Here is a 15,256-nt window from a genome sequence, read left to right as displayed (position 1 = left end):
TCCATTTGCTCTCTGCTCATTTTTTTCACAGCTGTAATAAAAAGAATATTGAGCTGAATGCTTCTGAAACATATCTGAACTGTTCTTTTATTATTGCAGTAATTTATACAGATCATTTTCCTTATCATTTTTTGCTACAAGTGTTTCCTAGGAAGTTTATAGAGATAAAAATAGAATTTTGCATTTTATGCATGAAACTCTAAATTGATTTTTACATTGTTATGTCCCGGGAGATGACAAGTTGCTTGAGAGTAACTGAATAGGTTTACTACCGCTCTGTACATAAATGGTAGAAAATGTGTTGCCCAAGATAGACTACCTGCACATCAACATGATTGTCATACAGCTGCAGAAAAACTAGAATAAGGAAAAACAGAATGTGACACAATGGCTATTTAGCCTGTGCTCAAAGAAATATGGCGGCTGATTTGGCTGACCTGCCCTAAAAATGCTAGCTGCTTGGCTGTAATTTGTTGTATGCTTGCTGCTGATTAGTAAACTATTAACTTCAGAAAATCAGTAATATAGCCAGGTGCATAGATTAATATTAATATTATTAATAATATTATTAAACAGGATTTATATATCGCCAACATATTATGCAGCGCTGTACATTAAATCGGGGTTGCAAATGACAGACGAATACAGAAAGTGGCAGCGGCAGAGAGGATCCTGCCCCAAAGAGCATATTTCTTAATACATATTTCAATTGGCCATACTTGAGTATGATTAAAAGGGAATATAATTTTATATTATTTTCCTGAGGATCTCCCTACCCATGTTAGTGACTAATGAGAAAAAAAGATAGTAAATAGAATACCAACAGAAATATATAATAAACATACCATTTGACCTTGTACACGTAGAGCCTAAAGTCAGGCAATTTAGTAAAAACCACTGCAATAATCAACATATCATGAATGAAGATTGTTATACAGCTTTATTCAGGATATATATAGATATATATATATATATATATATATCTATATATATCTTTTTACTAGTCAGAATTGCTTCCTAATTTATGCCTGACTATGTGGGCATTTTAAGTGTCTAAAAAGGTGTTCTGCATTCAGTAAGGTGTTTAATATTAAAAAAAAATGAAAGCACAGAATATAACTAGGTATTAAAGCTATAAAGTAAAGATAACAGAGAAAGTTGATCCAGGGAACATCTGATTGACACATGGGATCAGGAATCAAATTGTACCAGTGTTTTTTTGCCTTCCTCTGGATCAACTATGTCCATAGGGTTTTATATCAGGGATATGTTTATTTCCCTAGTGGACGAACTTGATGGACTTATCTCTTTTTTCAACCTGACTTACTATGTAACTATGTATCCTAACATAATGAGCATAGGTTGAAGATGGCTTCCACAATATTGATTGTAATAAATACAAAATAATACAAAAATCTGTATAAGCATATAATAAAACACTAACCCAGTAGTGCAAAGTGTTAGAAGGAGTATAATCAGAAAATATTTCTCATACATATTAGCTCATCCAAAAAGTATTTTATGCAGTGGAGATGGGTTCACTTATTGGAATATTTGGTAACTTCAGCATTTATTTGCAGAAGATTTATCTTTTCCTACTGTAGCCTGGGATTATTTTTGGGGGTACTCTTACTAATGCAACATTCTGTACGTGTAAAATAAATTAAAACTCTAACATGGTAAATATGACTGCCCTGTCATTGTTACAGAAAGTGGAAGTTAATGGACCTTTAGTACAAGGTCCTTCCCACTGTATTTACCCTGAGATATAAATAGGAGCCAATGGACATGGCCATAGTGGCTCTGTGACTAGTACACTTACTTTGCTGCACCTGGTTCCAGATTTATCCAGAATGCTATCTGCATGATTTGTATGTTACTGTTGTGTTATTAGATTATGAGCTTATGTTGTTACATTAGATTAATAAGGAGCAGTTAGTGGTAGGACTATGGACTGAGTAAAGTACTATATAAGATGTTAGCACTATATAGCAGTGTTTCTCATACAGGGTTCCTCCAGAGGTTGATAGGGATTCCTTGAGAAATGAGCAGTTTGTGTTTCCTAGTTCAGTTTAACTGGCGCTAATTCTCTTTTTGGTTTTCTGTAAGGGTGGCATTATTTCCACTGGCCAATATTGTAAGAGGCATTCTTCCCACTGACCGCATGGCTAATATACTAAAAGCTGTGGATATAGTAATTATAGAAGGGGTTCCCTGAAGACATGAAAGTTATTTTCAGGTTCCCCCATGTTAGAAAGGTTGAGAAAGGCTGTTTAGCTTTGCCCAGAAAGAAGAGAGCCAGAGTTATGAAATAACACATTTATTCAACATATTCCCCCCTGAGACTGATGCCCTTGGCACAGCGTAGTTGCAGCTAGACCGTTCAAAAAAAAAATACTTTGGTTGGGCCGCAAACCAGCTCTCAGCAGCATCTTTGACGTCAGAAATGTCAAAGATATTGCTGCTTCAGGTGTTTCTTCGAATTTGGGAACAGATAATAGTTCGAAGGGGCCAGGTCAGGTGAGTGGGGGGGGGGGTGGACCAATTGGAAACCCAGGGTGTTCAATTTGGCAGCCACAAATTTAGACGTGTGCACAGGTGCATTGTCCTGCAAAAAAAGGATCCCTTTGGTCAACTTTTCACGGCGTTTTGTCTTAATTGTCTCCTTCAGCTGGTCCAGGAGATTAGCATAATACTGTCCGGTGATACTAGAGCCCTGAGGTAGGTAGTTCACCAACAGAATACCGTCTTTGTCCCAGAAAACAGACACCATTACTTTTTTGGTCGATTTCTGGGTTCGGACCTTCTTTGGCTGCGGGGACCTGCTGTGGCGCCATTCCCTTGACTGCTCCTTGGTTTAAGGATCATAGATGTGGAGCCAGGTTTCATCCTCAGTCAGTAACCTAGCCAAAAAGTCCTGTGCAGCTTCAAAATGGGCCAAAACAGCTTTGAATGCTTCAACTCGTTGCTTCTTCTGATCACTGTTTAAACATTTCGACACTCACTTTGCTGAAAGCTTGCGCATGTCTAGGATAGTGGTGTTAACAAACCCAACACGTCCCCGTGAGATGTCAAGTATCTGGGCTATCTTATTTGCGTATATTCGCCGGTCCTCAAAAATCAATCATGGACGACATCGCAGGTTGCCAGGTCAGTTGAGGTTGGGGGGCGCCCACTGCAGAGCTGATTTTCATCGGTGAAATGCCCAGGCCTGAAACGAGATATCCAGGTTTTGACAGTGCTGTAGGATGGATACTTCTCCCCTAGTGTTTGTGACATCTCAGTGTAAATGTCCTTTGCTGACTTTCCCTGGAGAAACAAAAACTTCATGATGGCCCGTAAGTCCAACGATGTGAAACTTTCTTGTGCCTCTGCCATCACAGCTTTTCACGAAAAGAAAAAACAGTTTTAAGAATCGCAAAGACCTGATATTTGCACAGTTACATACTAAGATATTAGGCTGTCATATGCCCCCACACTCATTTTTCTATTTCATCTGGAAGGGGCCAAAGCCAGGAACCTCTTAGCACCCCCTCATATAGGGTGTTAAATTTTATTAGATTATGAGCTATTTTGAGGAATGATGTTGGACTGCGTAACCTGTCCCATATAAATACAATATAATAATAAACAACTAGACAAACTAAGATCTTTTTTATGTTAAAATAGCTGTTTCAGGTGTAACGACTTTTCTTAAATATGTGCTTTTTTTTAATTTGATTGTTTGAACCATAATAGACATTTGGTGTCCTTTATGGGATAAAGCAAGGAACCCTTCCTACTAGGTGCACCAGCCTTTCTAGTGAATTGGCAGTTTTGGTTAGAACATCAGGCTTAGTAGGTTGATAACCAAAATTCTGTCTTTAACATCTGGCCTGTTGGACAGAAAAGGCTTTTTTAACAGCCAAGTAACTTGCTGCTTTATATTTGCGTAGGAACTTGCCTTACAACACCCTGGTGCAGCCTTTCTCAACCTTTTTACCTTGCAGGAAACCTCTGTAAAGTACATTTGTCAAATTGTCCATTGTCCATGTACATTTGTACAAAAATGTTGTTACATTGATCGTAAGTGTGAAGAATATGTTTGCCTCCCTTTCTATGCTTGTGGCAATTCCATCATTATAGACAGGCAAAAAGAACATTGGTATCATGACTGTGAGCTTTCCATCTTCTTTCAAACATATTTACTCCTCTGATCTTCAGAGAATGGATTAAGAATATAAACTGGTTTATAAACTGTGGAGTCAAGCCATACATGAATTGAAATAGTTTATTTGATGATTTGATGCTGTGAGTGCATTGATTTTTGGTCATTTAACAAATGAAGGACTTAAAGGGTTATAAAGCAAAATTGTTTTTGTTTTATTAATTAATTGTCAACTGTCTGCATTGATTATATTGCTATGCATTGGTTGAACTCACTGGCATGTTTGGTTGTACACTGATTAGATATATTTTTTATTACATGCAAAAACCTGAATGAGTGGCTTCAATCTTTGTATGCAAACCACTAACCCCACTGTGCCATCTGTTATTGTGCAGTGAAAATGCAGGAATCCTTCTGATATCTCAGTTTCATGACAAGCAAGCCCTGAAGAATGTCAGTTATTTTTGGTGTTCAGCAGCAGAGTACCCCGAAAATGTAAAAACTTTTGTGACAAAGAATGTTTTCCTTAAAGTGTCCCCAATATTTTGCTGCAGCCAAAATAAACCCATTTTCTTCCAAATAATTATTCTGTTGTTTCCTATCAACGTCACCACCCCTGATGTCCATGCTTTGGATACAAATAAAGTATAAATGCGCACAACGTCTTGTTTTTAATATCTGAAAATAACATTCCAGGTTTATCGTCCTTCCAATAAATATTAAACTTTATCCTGTTTTCATAAAACTCCAAAATTAACAGCCATGAGTTCTTATGTGCTTTGAAATATGGTCTTGTCACCTCCAGAGGATTCAATCTACACTATGAATAATTCATGAGGCGCATTGTGTTCACAAGAAGAAGTTAGAAGAGTTGAAAGGAAGATGGCTAGAAATATGTGTTTTAATGATAGATGGAACAGCTTCATCTGCATTCTCTAGATATACATATATGGGTATTATTCATAGGTACTCCCTAATGTTTCAGGCCAATCATTATAAGCTAACTGCTGCTGGATCCTTACCAAACCTTTGTAGTGTCCAATTATAAGTTACTCAGCTGGGAGTTTAAAAGACAAAAGGGTCCATTAACTAAAACATAACATGTGCCATACTGCCATTACCATGAATTATCCGCTAATTATAATGATATTCTCAATTCACTAAATGTTTTATTACCTGGACCCGGGGAAATAACTAAATAAGTAATTGAAATAATTTTAAAAAATGTCCCTGCCAATAAAAGAAGTTATACTTACCTGTCCTGTTGTCCTTTAGCTGCTAACCTTAAAGAGCAACAACCTCTGTAGGACCTTCAGCATCTCATACTTCCAATAGTGTCATACGCCTGGTCACCTGCTGGTTCCTTCTGTCACCTCCGTATCATTGCTGTACATCAGCTGTAATGACGTAGAGCCAACTGGGGCCACAGCGTGCAGAAGGGGAACAACACTCCTGGAATTATTGGATGCTAAAGATTTATTTGCACACGTAGCCCACAAAGTTAGATCCCAGTAGACAGTTCTGACAATGGATCTAGATGACAGATTTAGTTAAGTATATCATTTTTTATTAGATAAGAAATAGAGTCTGTGGGATTTGTTAGAGGCAGGTCTGAGGAAGTGATGGCAGGTTTTTTAGTTTTTGCCTGGAGATTGGCTCTTAAGACATTTCTAAAATACAAAATGTCACATTCATGTAAAACTTATTTGAAGAAAGTAAAACCATCATTATAAAACACAAAAGTATCTCACACAGATTAAACAGACCAGTGCTCAGAAAGCACGTTCTTCTTTTGGTTTATTTTGTCATCTTTGGAGCTTACACATAAAACTAAGAGGTCAGTGTCCCAAGCAAGCTTTATTTATCTAAGACAAATCCAGCAGAAGGATCACTACACCACTGCACAGACCAAAACTATGCAAGATTATTAAAGTAATTGAACTGGGAACTTTGGAAGTAACTTACATGCAAAACTAGCAATTGATGCAACACTGACATATCAGTCTGGGGTGCTCTTGGTCTCTTGTACAAGCAAATGTCCATTTACGTTTTTAAATAATGGAAGATAAATTAAAAAAAACAGGCCAAGCAGGAGCTTTTTTTTAGTTTTTTTTTAATCTTATTGTAAAATACATGTAAAAACAATGCCTGCTTTTTTGCCATGTTCTGTACCAGAATTGTAATTTTATTGATAAAGGTTTTAAATAGAAGAAACTATAGAACAAAATAAAACATTGCCCTTTTTACCATGCTACTAGCTGTCACAAATGTATTATTGATTTATTGATTTTTTTTTATAAATATGTATTTATCTGTTGACTGCAAAAAAGAAAAATGCATAACAATAACAGTACTGCATAACTATGACATAATTGCCAAAGGACAGCTTTGTTTGTCCCCCAAAAACAACATATAGATGATTTGGTATCATAACAAATATGACAATTATTTTTGCAAAATTGCAGATTTTGCTAAATTTAGAGCCTAAATTGTTCTGGTCTATACAAGATATACAGGTACTAATGTGGTTATCAAATTAATGATATACTGATAAGATTATTAAATTAGTGGCATATCTAAACACAGTTTACTCATTCTTATTTCTGGCCAAATAACAATATGTCAGTGTGGGTTACTGTGAAAAAACAAAGACATATTTAATCACATAATTTGCATTGCAAATATTTGTCTAACTACAAATAAGCAACCACAACATATAGTGGTGCTGGCAGCAAGCCATTTTCCTTTCCGAGAAGCGTCTTACCAATGGGGGAATTTGCTTTCTAATGAAAGTATATTAGATATGTGAAACACTAATGTCCTCCTGGGTTATTCTCTGCACCGCAGTTTGTAGATGTGAGCTGGTGAAGGGAATTAAAACAAATATGCACCTTGCATATGAAATTCTGCTGCAACAGCAGTCTGTGCAAAGCAAATTTCTAAATATATGACATACACTTATAGTTTTCTTAAAAAAGAGGAGTTTATTCTTTATTACAACTTAAAGATGAATACTGATAAGCTCTAGTCTGAAATGGTGGCACCATGATGACTTGAGTTAAAGGGCTGCTGCAGATGGAAGATAATGAGCTATTTAACCCATTGCAGTTCACAGTATTTGAGCAAGTCCTTCCTATTAAAGTATTTGAAAAACCTAACAATGAATATCTCTGATTTGATTAGAGACTTATAAGGCTGTTCAACCCATTACATACCAATAACTGCTTTTATAGTTTGCTTAAACAAATTGGTCCTGTCGTTTTGTTGGCTTCTATGACTGCTATATAGTTCAAAATCATTTATTTTACTTTTATCATATTTGTATTGACCTGAGTTTAAAACAATAATGGCGTTTTAAAACACAGTGCACTAACCCCCCCATTTCCCTTGTCAGGTGAATACTTATATTGATTTGGCAGAGGCAACACAACCACTGTGTGGCACAGCAAAGCAGAATCTGCACATGTAATGGGCAAATATGACTGCCCCCATAGACATTTAGTTGCAAAATATACAAATGTACACCGTTTAAAATAACACATTTTTTATATAAATCTGATGTTTATTTCATGTTTATCTAAAAAAAAAAATCAAGTAGAATTTTTTATGTATCCATCAAATTTCAGGTGTGAGATTTACCTCCAATAGAGAGTTTTGATTGATTCAGTCCAAGCCATAAAACCTGTTTTTTGTTGGAGAACATGGCGTGCTTATAATACCACCTTAAGTAATGCTGCAGAATGCAAAGAGAAAGCACTGGATTTCTGGTAGGAAATGTTGCTGCACTTAAACAGAAGTAAAACTTTTGGTACTTTTAACTCTGAGCCACAGACCCTTCAATACATTTAAACTACCGATATACTGGGCCAAGCATTTTATCACACATACATATTTTAAATGTAATATGGAACAATTCGTATTATAATATATTTGTATATAATTATTATTAATTTGTATTTATATAGTGCTGACATGTTACACAGAGCCTTAAACAGTCATGTCATATATATTCAAGAATAAGAGGACAAACAATATGAAGTGTGTGAAACGTAAGGTTCTATTTTGTTATTGGTTTGTCTTTCAGATATAATCTTGCAGTTGAGTGATGTCATCCTTACTGTTCAAAGGTCAGAAGTGACTGTTTTAGATGGATGATAAGACAGCAGTCTTTCAAAAAAATTGTCTTGAATTATAGATGCATGGTAAAACACAAAAATGCAATTTTTTTGGGGTTCTAAAAAGGTATAGCAGAAACAGTGCTAGAACAAATCATAATATTCTAGAGACATTTAGAGAATTTCAGGGTCTATTGATGTGAACTCTAAATTCTTTTTACCTTTCCTGATGGATAATGCTGACATGTAGAAGGACGATTGATTTGTAGAGCAAATGATGAGAACAATGATAAGAATTTAATAATTATCTGTTCTTCGGCTTCTGTTATCTTTTTGGATGAATGGCTACTTGAAAGCTATGAAGTCCAAGGAATGGGTTCGGGGGAAAAGGTACATTATTTGCATTTGTCATAGAATTGGAGTTTACAATTCTCAGTAGTCTTTGGGAGTAGAGGTAATATGGTTAAAGCCACAGGAATCTATATATGAAGTCTAGAACTGTTTTACTAATGCCATTAAAGTGTATCCGACAATGGGAAGTAGCATGGTTAAGAACATTTAGCATAAGAGCATATGGCAAGTAAGCAACTGTACTGCCATTTATGTCAGTGTCAGCTACTCGTCTAGGGGTTTACTAAAAAACACACAGAATTTGCATCATGGATATCCATTAAACTAAAGACTGGAATCAGCCATACAGAGTAATGACAGTCTACACAGAATAAGATGAAACTGCCATTTCCCACATGGTTTGATGTTTTTAACAGCCTGGTACAAAAAAAAGTGCTTGATACCTATAGTAATAACATTTTTTTCTTCATGTTCCCAGTACATTAAAAAAGAGAAGGCAACAAAAACTATTCATCAATCTGAATCCCAACATCATGCCTTTACGGATTGTGTTCATTACAGTACTTAGTTCTTGTTTGTGATACTCTGGTTGCAGTGCTAGTAAAATAGCCAAAATGCAGATCCCTGCTTAGAACAAACGTGTGGTGCAAAAAAAAAAAAAGTTGTAGAAAAGACAGAAAATCCCTATACTTGTTTAAGTTCAGTGACTTATATTAAACTTTTAACATGCAGTGCCCTACCTACGTGACAAGGGTTACATGCGCATTTTGTTGCATAAGGAATATGGAGAAATACTTCCTCCTCTGCATGCAACCAGAATCCTAAGGTTCACTCTTCCTTTTGCTTCTTAACAGAACTCTGTCATAGGATCCAAGGGGCCTACCCTGGAGATTGGAAAGAGCGTCAGCCAGGCAAGTAACAATACCCTTTTTTTTTAGAACTGGGGACAGCGATGTCAGTCTACATATTTCTCTTATACTTGGAGGTGCTCCTAGACTTTTTGATGCAAAGATAGACATTGAGAAGTTGACCCCCTGTCTAAAATATAAAAACATAAAGATGAAACAGAGGCAGTATTCTTGTTGCCATCATTATGACCACAGTTACCAAGTGCTGTCATAATTTGTTCCAAATACCAAGTGCCAACATTATTTTCTCCATACAACAAATACAATCGGCATTCCCACCATATATTAAATGCAATCACCATTTGGAACAGTAGTTTTTGGGCACAGACAATTCATTGGGGATGCCTGAGTTGGGAGAAATATGTGTTTACAAATTGGCAGTTTTTTTTTATTTTGAAGCATCAGAAATACAGAAACATACAACAAATTAGAGTTTTGTATAGTTCTGCCAAGGGAGGCTATAGAAGATAGGTACACAGGGATAATAAGATAGTTTGTTTAGAGTTGGCATTGATACTCTTTATACAGAGCCCAGTGACTACCTGTCACTGATATACAAGAAGCATACAGTTCCTAAAGACATCCAGGGACTCAAACCAGGAAGTTGTCCTTATAATAACAATCTGGGCATACCACTGACAACAGAGGATGGCAATGACAACTGTCACCTACCTGTAAGGTCACATCTCTGCTGATCTCTACATTACTGCTAAACAAAGACAGCACACAACGTACAATGTCAGCAGCTCCCCTCTCTGTCCTATTCATCCCTAGACTAGCTTCTGTTATCTCTGCAGACATTTTGCAAGATCTTGCTGTGCTTTTTTATTTAACAAGCTTTACAGCAGCAAATGAATGTCTTCATTATGTAAGGAATACCACCCTGAAGCCATTCAGTCACAGTAAACCCTACTTTTCATATAAAAATATATTTCAGTCTCAAGTTTAAGTAACATGGTTAAAAGACAGAATTGGTATAAGCACCTGAGATACATCACATCAAACACAATTTATTCCCGGTATATATCATGGATTCAATAAATGCCGAGCTGGAAGTATATATTTTTTAAAGGTTGGATATGGAAACCCTTTTCATGCTTCCTTCAGATAATTCCCCCCTGAAGAGAACACCAGTATATCAGGAAATCACATATATAGTTATTAAGTAAAGGAAATTACCATTTAAATGACAAACACTTTTACATTTTTTTCTTTCCTGGCTACATTTTGTGGCCTAATTTAGTAAAGCTGTTTCAAAAGGTTTTACATGTCTGTGCACCGCCACTTTCTGTCAATGATCACCCCTAATATTCTAGGAATGAAAAGCGTGTATACCTTGTTGCTAATACCTGCATAGGTTGATAAGTAAATGCCACCTTCTATTGGACCCTTAAAGGTGGGTTTGGGACCAAAAACACTCATGTAAATCAATTAGGAAATAAACGGATATCTTTGTTAGCCTCATTCGTTTTATGTTGCTTCCTTTTAAATGTATTTTCATTTGTTGGTTGATGTACCACATGATGTCACATTTCATGATCAAAGTCGGGTGTGAAAAGAACATCTGATCTGGACACAAGTAATCTAGTAAAACTGCCATGTAATGCATTATCTATAGTGCTCCAAGGCCCAACATTACGGAGTTACACTACAAAAATGACAAGTCAGATGACTTTTCATGCACATGCTAATATATTAGCATTGTAAAGCCCCATGATCTGTCAAGGTGAGTCTAGGATGATGCCATGCAATGTCAAATATCATTACTCTTGTAAGTTTCCACTGAGCAATAAAAGGAATGTCTGTTCTTACATGTTCCATCTTTCAGAAGACTAAATAGAATGAGATGCAGTCTGCAGTCCTTGCCCTGAGCCTTTTTTATAACTTCCATTTCAACTTATTGCATACCTTGCTTGAGGGACATCAATATTTGATGATACCACCTTGCGCTTCTGTTCCAGCAGACAGACTGATCTCGCACTTTCGTGACTCACATCCTGTTCAGGTTCGGTTACTCTACTAGAACTTCTTAGTAGCATGTACGAAGGCTCCTTCATTTCTTTATTATTCTTGTGATCCAATTTACTGTAACCTCTTCTGGTGTTTAATGGCTGCTCCTTTGCCTCCCAGTTCTTTTTATCACGTGTTACCTGCAAAAAAGTGAAAAACAGTAGAAATGTAAGCAAACCTTGGTGTTCTGGGCAGTTTCTATTAAAAAAAAGTTCTTGCTTGCTACACTTATTACACTTTTTGCTTTGCTCATAGTGACTGCAACATAGTGTGATATAACCAAGTTTATCATATGTCTCCTGAACTCTGCATGTATTCTTGCAAGTTTGTCCTGCATGGGGAAAGAGCACTCTCACATATTGGTATGTGCAGCCTTGAAACTATCCCTTCTTTACAATCTAGGTCTCCACGGGGTGTTGCTGTAATAATAAAAAAAACTCAAAGATTTACCATAGTTGGAAAATGGATGTTTTTTGATACTTAACAATTATGCATATGTTGGACATTGCCTGGCCAAAAAAAGTCCCCTTTCTCAGTGGTAGCAGAGTTATCATGTGAGATTGTTTTAGTTGGTCAGGTCTAGGTTATGTATGTGTCTAAAAAATCACGTCAGTTGACTACCAGAGTATACTGAATGCGCAGGTTTTTCCATCAATGGATTTAGTTTCTTATGCGTGATAGCCACATTGCAAGATGACAATGCCAGAATTCTTCAGGCTCAAATTGTTAAAGAGTGGTTCAGGGAGCACGAAAAATCATTTTCACACATAGATTGGCCACCACAGAACCCAGACTTTACCCCAATAGAACTCTTTGGGATGTGTGGGAAAAGACTTTGCACAGGGTCAGACTCTCTCATTATCTATACAAAATCTTGCAACTCTGGATAGAAATAAATGTTGTGACATTGCATAACCATATGGAAAGCATACCAAGCAATAAATCCAAACATATAAAAAGTAATCATTACCAAAACCTAATATCTCCAGGAACTACCACACTTTAAACAAATAGGAAATTCAAGTTATAATATGACTACAGGTAAAGTAGCAAACTTCTTTGATAACTTCAGGACACATGCTAGTAGTTAAAGAAAGATAAAACATGGCATTTTATTGTTTTTTTTTTTTTTTTTACATAAACTACAGATTTTTTTCATTATTTGAATCTACAAGCTAAAAATCCATATGTGGATCAGAAAGGTCTGATAAGTGTTACAGCCGGCAGCTTTTACTGATTATAACTAATACAATACAAACCATGAACTTAGCCTAATATAGCTTTTTCTTCAATGTGACTTTTCTTATTAGGATAGGAAATGACACATTGCTGTTAGCTCCCTGCCTATTAGTTACATTACCACCTTTGCTGCGAATCACTGCAATTATATGACAAATACAGGCAAATACAGTCTTGTAAGTGCATCACACGGATTCTGCTTTGGCTTTGTCACAGTTTTAGAGGATGATTTGCAAAATTTCAATACCTAGACTTAGCAGTCACTGCTAATACATATGATAATAATTACAGTTGGATATTGGCCTGTTATGTACGTCTTTAAAAAAAGTTTTACTATAGAAAGCTTCCAACTTTTTAAGCAATCTGTCTCTGCAGGACTGACATTTTCAAACAGTGCTATCAGACCTGCCTAATTCACCTCCCTGAACTACTGAGCACTGCCTTCCATGTTATGGAGATGGGGAGACAGATGGTATTTCATAGTTCAAATTAGGAGAAAGAAGCTTCCATAGATAGCACATTAAGTGAGTCTACCTAGGAAAGGATATATATTATTGGTAGGATCACCAGGTGAAAACAAAGGTGAAGCCTGAAATAAAGCAAAAGAATACAGTCTCACATAGAACAACTACATTACATAGGCAACATACCAAACACTAACTAAAATACTATTTTTGTTGTCTGCATCCCACTTGTGGATTTTTTTCTTTACCTCCTGATCTGGAGATTTAATGGGAAATAAGAGGAAATCGCCCCATAATGAAAAGAACTTCTTAGACTGAAGAAACATTTGTTACCATTGACCGACCCAACTTGTTGCCATGATGGCATGTCTAAAATGTTGTATTTCCCAAATATTTTGGCTCAGTTAAAAAATAATTAGGACAAAAAAGGTACAAATTTGCCCAATGAGACACAGATAGCAAAAAAAACTATTTTTCCATTTCAACAGTTTCTACTTTTGAGCAGAGTAGGGGGTCCTTCATGTATTTCACATCCTCCTCTATGCTTTCTCAGGGTATTTGGGCCTTGCTGTTGGTGAAGGTGCTTTATTTTGTTGGTGTTTTTCAAGATGTTCCATGGAGTGTTTTTGATATCAAGCCAAATCAGTCTGTGTTGTGATCAACTTGTGGATATGGAAGTTCTCTGTGTACCCATGTGTAGCAATTTCTTTAGATTCAACTTTTATGCCCTTGCATCGCACAGTTTACCAGGCTCACCCCTTCGCAAATCTGTCTCTCCCCTTTCCCTGGCCCTGCAATATCCCCATTCTCCCACTCTAGCCTTTAAATTTGGGCACAAAATATGCTTTAAAATATCTATGTGTTTTTAGATATTCAGTTTTTAGATCTTCTGGAAGAATTCTATATCCTAAGTTTAATATTTATTTGTACAACCTATTTATGTTTTTTTGTGCACCAGCCATGAAGGAGGGGAGGCCTGATTTCCCAAAGCATGTTGGCTGTATGTATCAAGTGGACCCATACTCTGAAATATTGTAGTCATAGATTCACCAAGTTCTTAGAGTATTATAATTATTTGAGTGTGTATAAACCTTGCTATGCACAGTGGAAAATTAGATTTGGGAGTATATAGTTTAGAACACAGTTTGGCATTAATTTGCAAGATTGCCTGAGATCATGGTCTTTTTCTTCACTAGATTGTCTTGTTTTATCATGATTTCGAGATTTAGGCACTGAGGGGTGAGGTCAGATAGAAGGGGAGTCATGACAGCTACCAGAGGTTGAACCAAAGGAAGGTAGGAAAATAGCTCTTTTACACCAAACAAGCAGTTAGTTCAACTTCAAGTGCAAGCTATCCACTAACATTTTCCATATACTGTAAATCAAATAAAGTTCTGCCAAGGTAACACAGCCCAACATATCAACAAATACAGATTTTATTAATACAAAATTATATGATACTATATATATATATATATATACACACATAATTATACAATTAAATAAGAATGATGGGTGAGCAAGGGTTTATTTTGTTGTAACAGAATGGCGGAAATGGTTTCCTTACAAATATCTGGACCTATGTGCATAACTTTTGATTGCATAAGAACTGTAGTAATCAAAAGTAGCTGGATTCAGTTAAGAAGTTGGTTAACTACAGGTCTGAAGGAGATCTCACTCTGATGTGATATACTCTAACACATAGCCCACATGAACCCACCAACCACAAAACACTACAGTGACTAGTTATTATGGTTTATAAAAGTGACTTTATATTTACCAAAATTATGTAACAGGAACCTACAGAAACTATACAAACAATTCAAAATTAATCATGCAAGCCCTTGCCTTACACACTTGTGTGTGAAGCTTATCGGTCACCATACATGTCAGTGTCTGACTATACAATCTCTGTTCTTTGAACTTTAGATCCATCAAACTTATGTAAAATGAAGATCTACTTAACTTATGCAATCATTCTGTACTAAGTCATGGTTTTTATCTACATGCTGGTAGATTGTA

At 36.2% G+C, this 15,256-nt stretch overlaps 1 protein-coding gene across 1 annotated transcript in view; it reads right to left on the bottom strand.

Annotated features, from left to right (window-relative positions):
- The window catches only part of ZNF704 (zinc finger protein 704), a 30,485-nt gene extending 18,822 nt beyond the window's left edge, over positions 1 to 11,663 (bottom strand). Inside the window, exon 1 of the mRNA XM_072413290.1 lies at positions 11,430 to 11,663. Coding sequence (XP_072269391.1) covers positions 11,430 to 11,578 — 149 coding nt within the window. The 5' untranslated portion in view covers positions 11,579 to 11,663. The remainder of the gene's footprint in view (positions 1 to 11,429) is intronic.
- Positions 11,664 to 15,256: the final 3,593 nt, after the last annotated feature.

The sequence above is a fragment of the Pyxicephalus adspersus genome, chromosome 5, assembly GCF_032062135.1.
Source record: "Pyxicephalus adspersus chromosome 5, UCB_Pads_2.0, whole genome shotgun sequence".
Classification (NCBI taxonomy): Eukaryota; Metazoa; Chordata; class Amphibia; order Anura; family Pyxicephalidae; genus Pyxicephalus; species Pyxicephalus adspersus.
The sequence above is the reverse complement of the archived record's forward strand: the minus strand, read 5'-3'. Positions and strand labels throughout refer to the sequence as shown.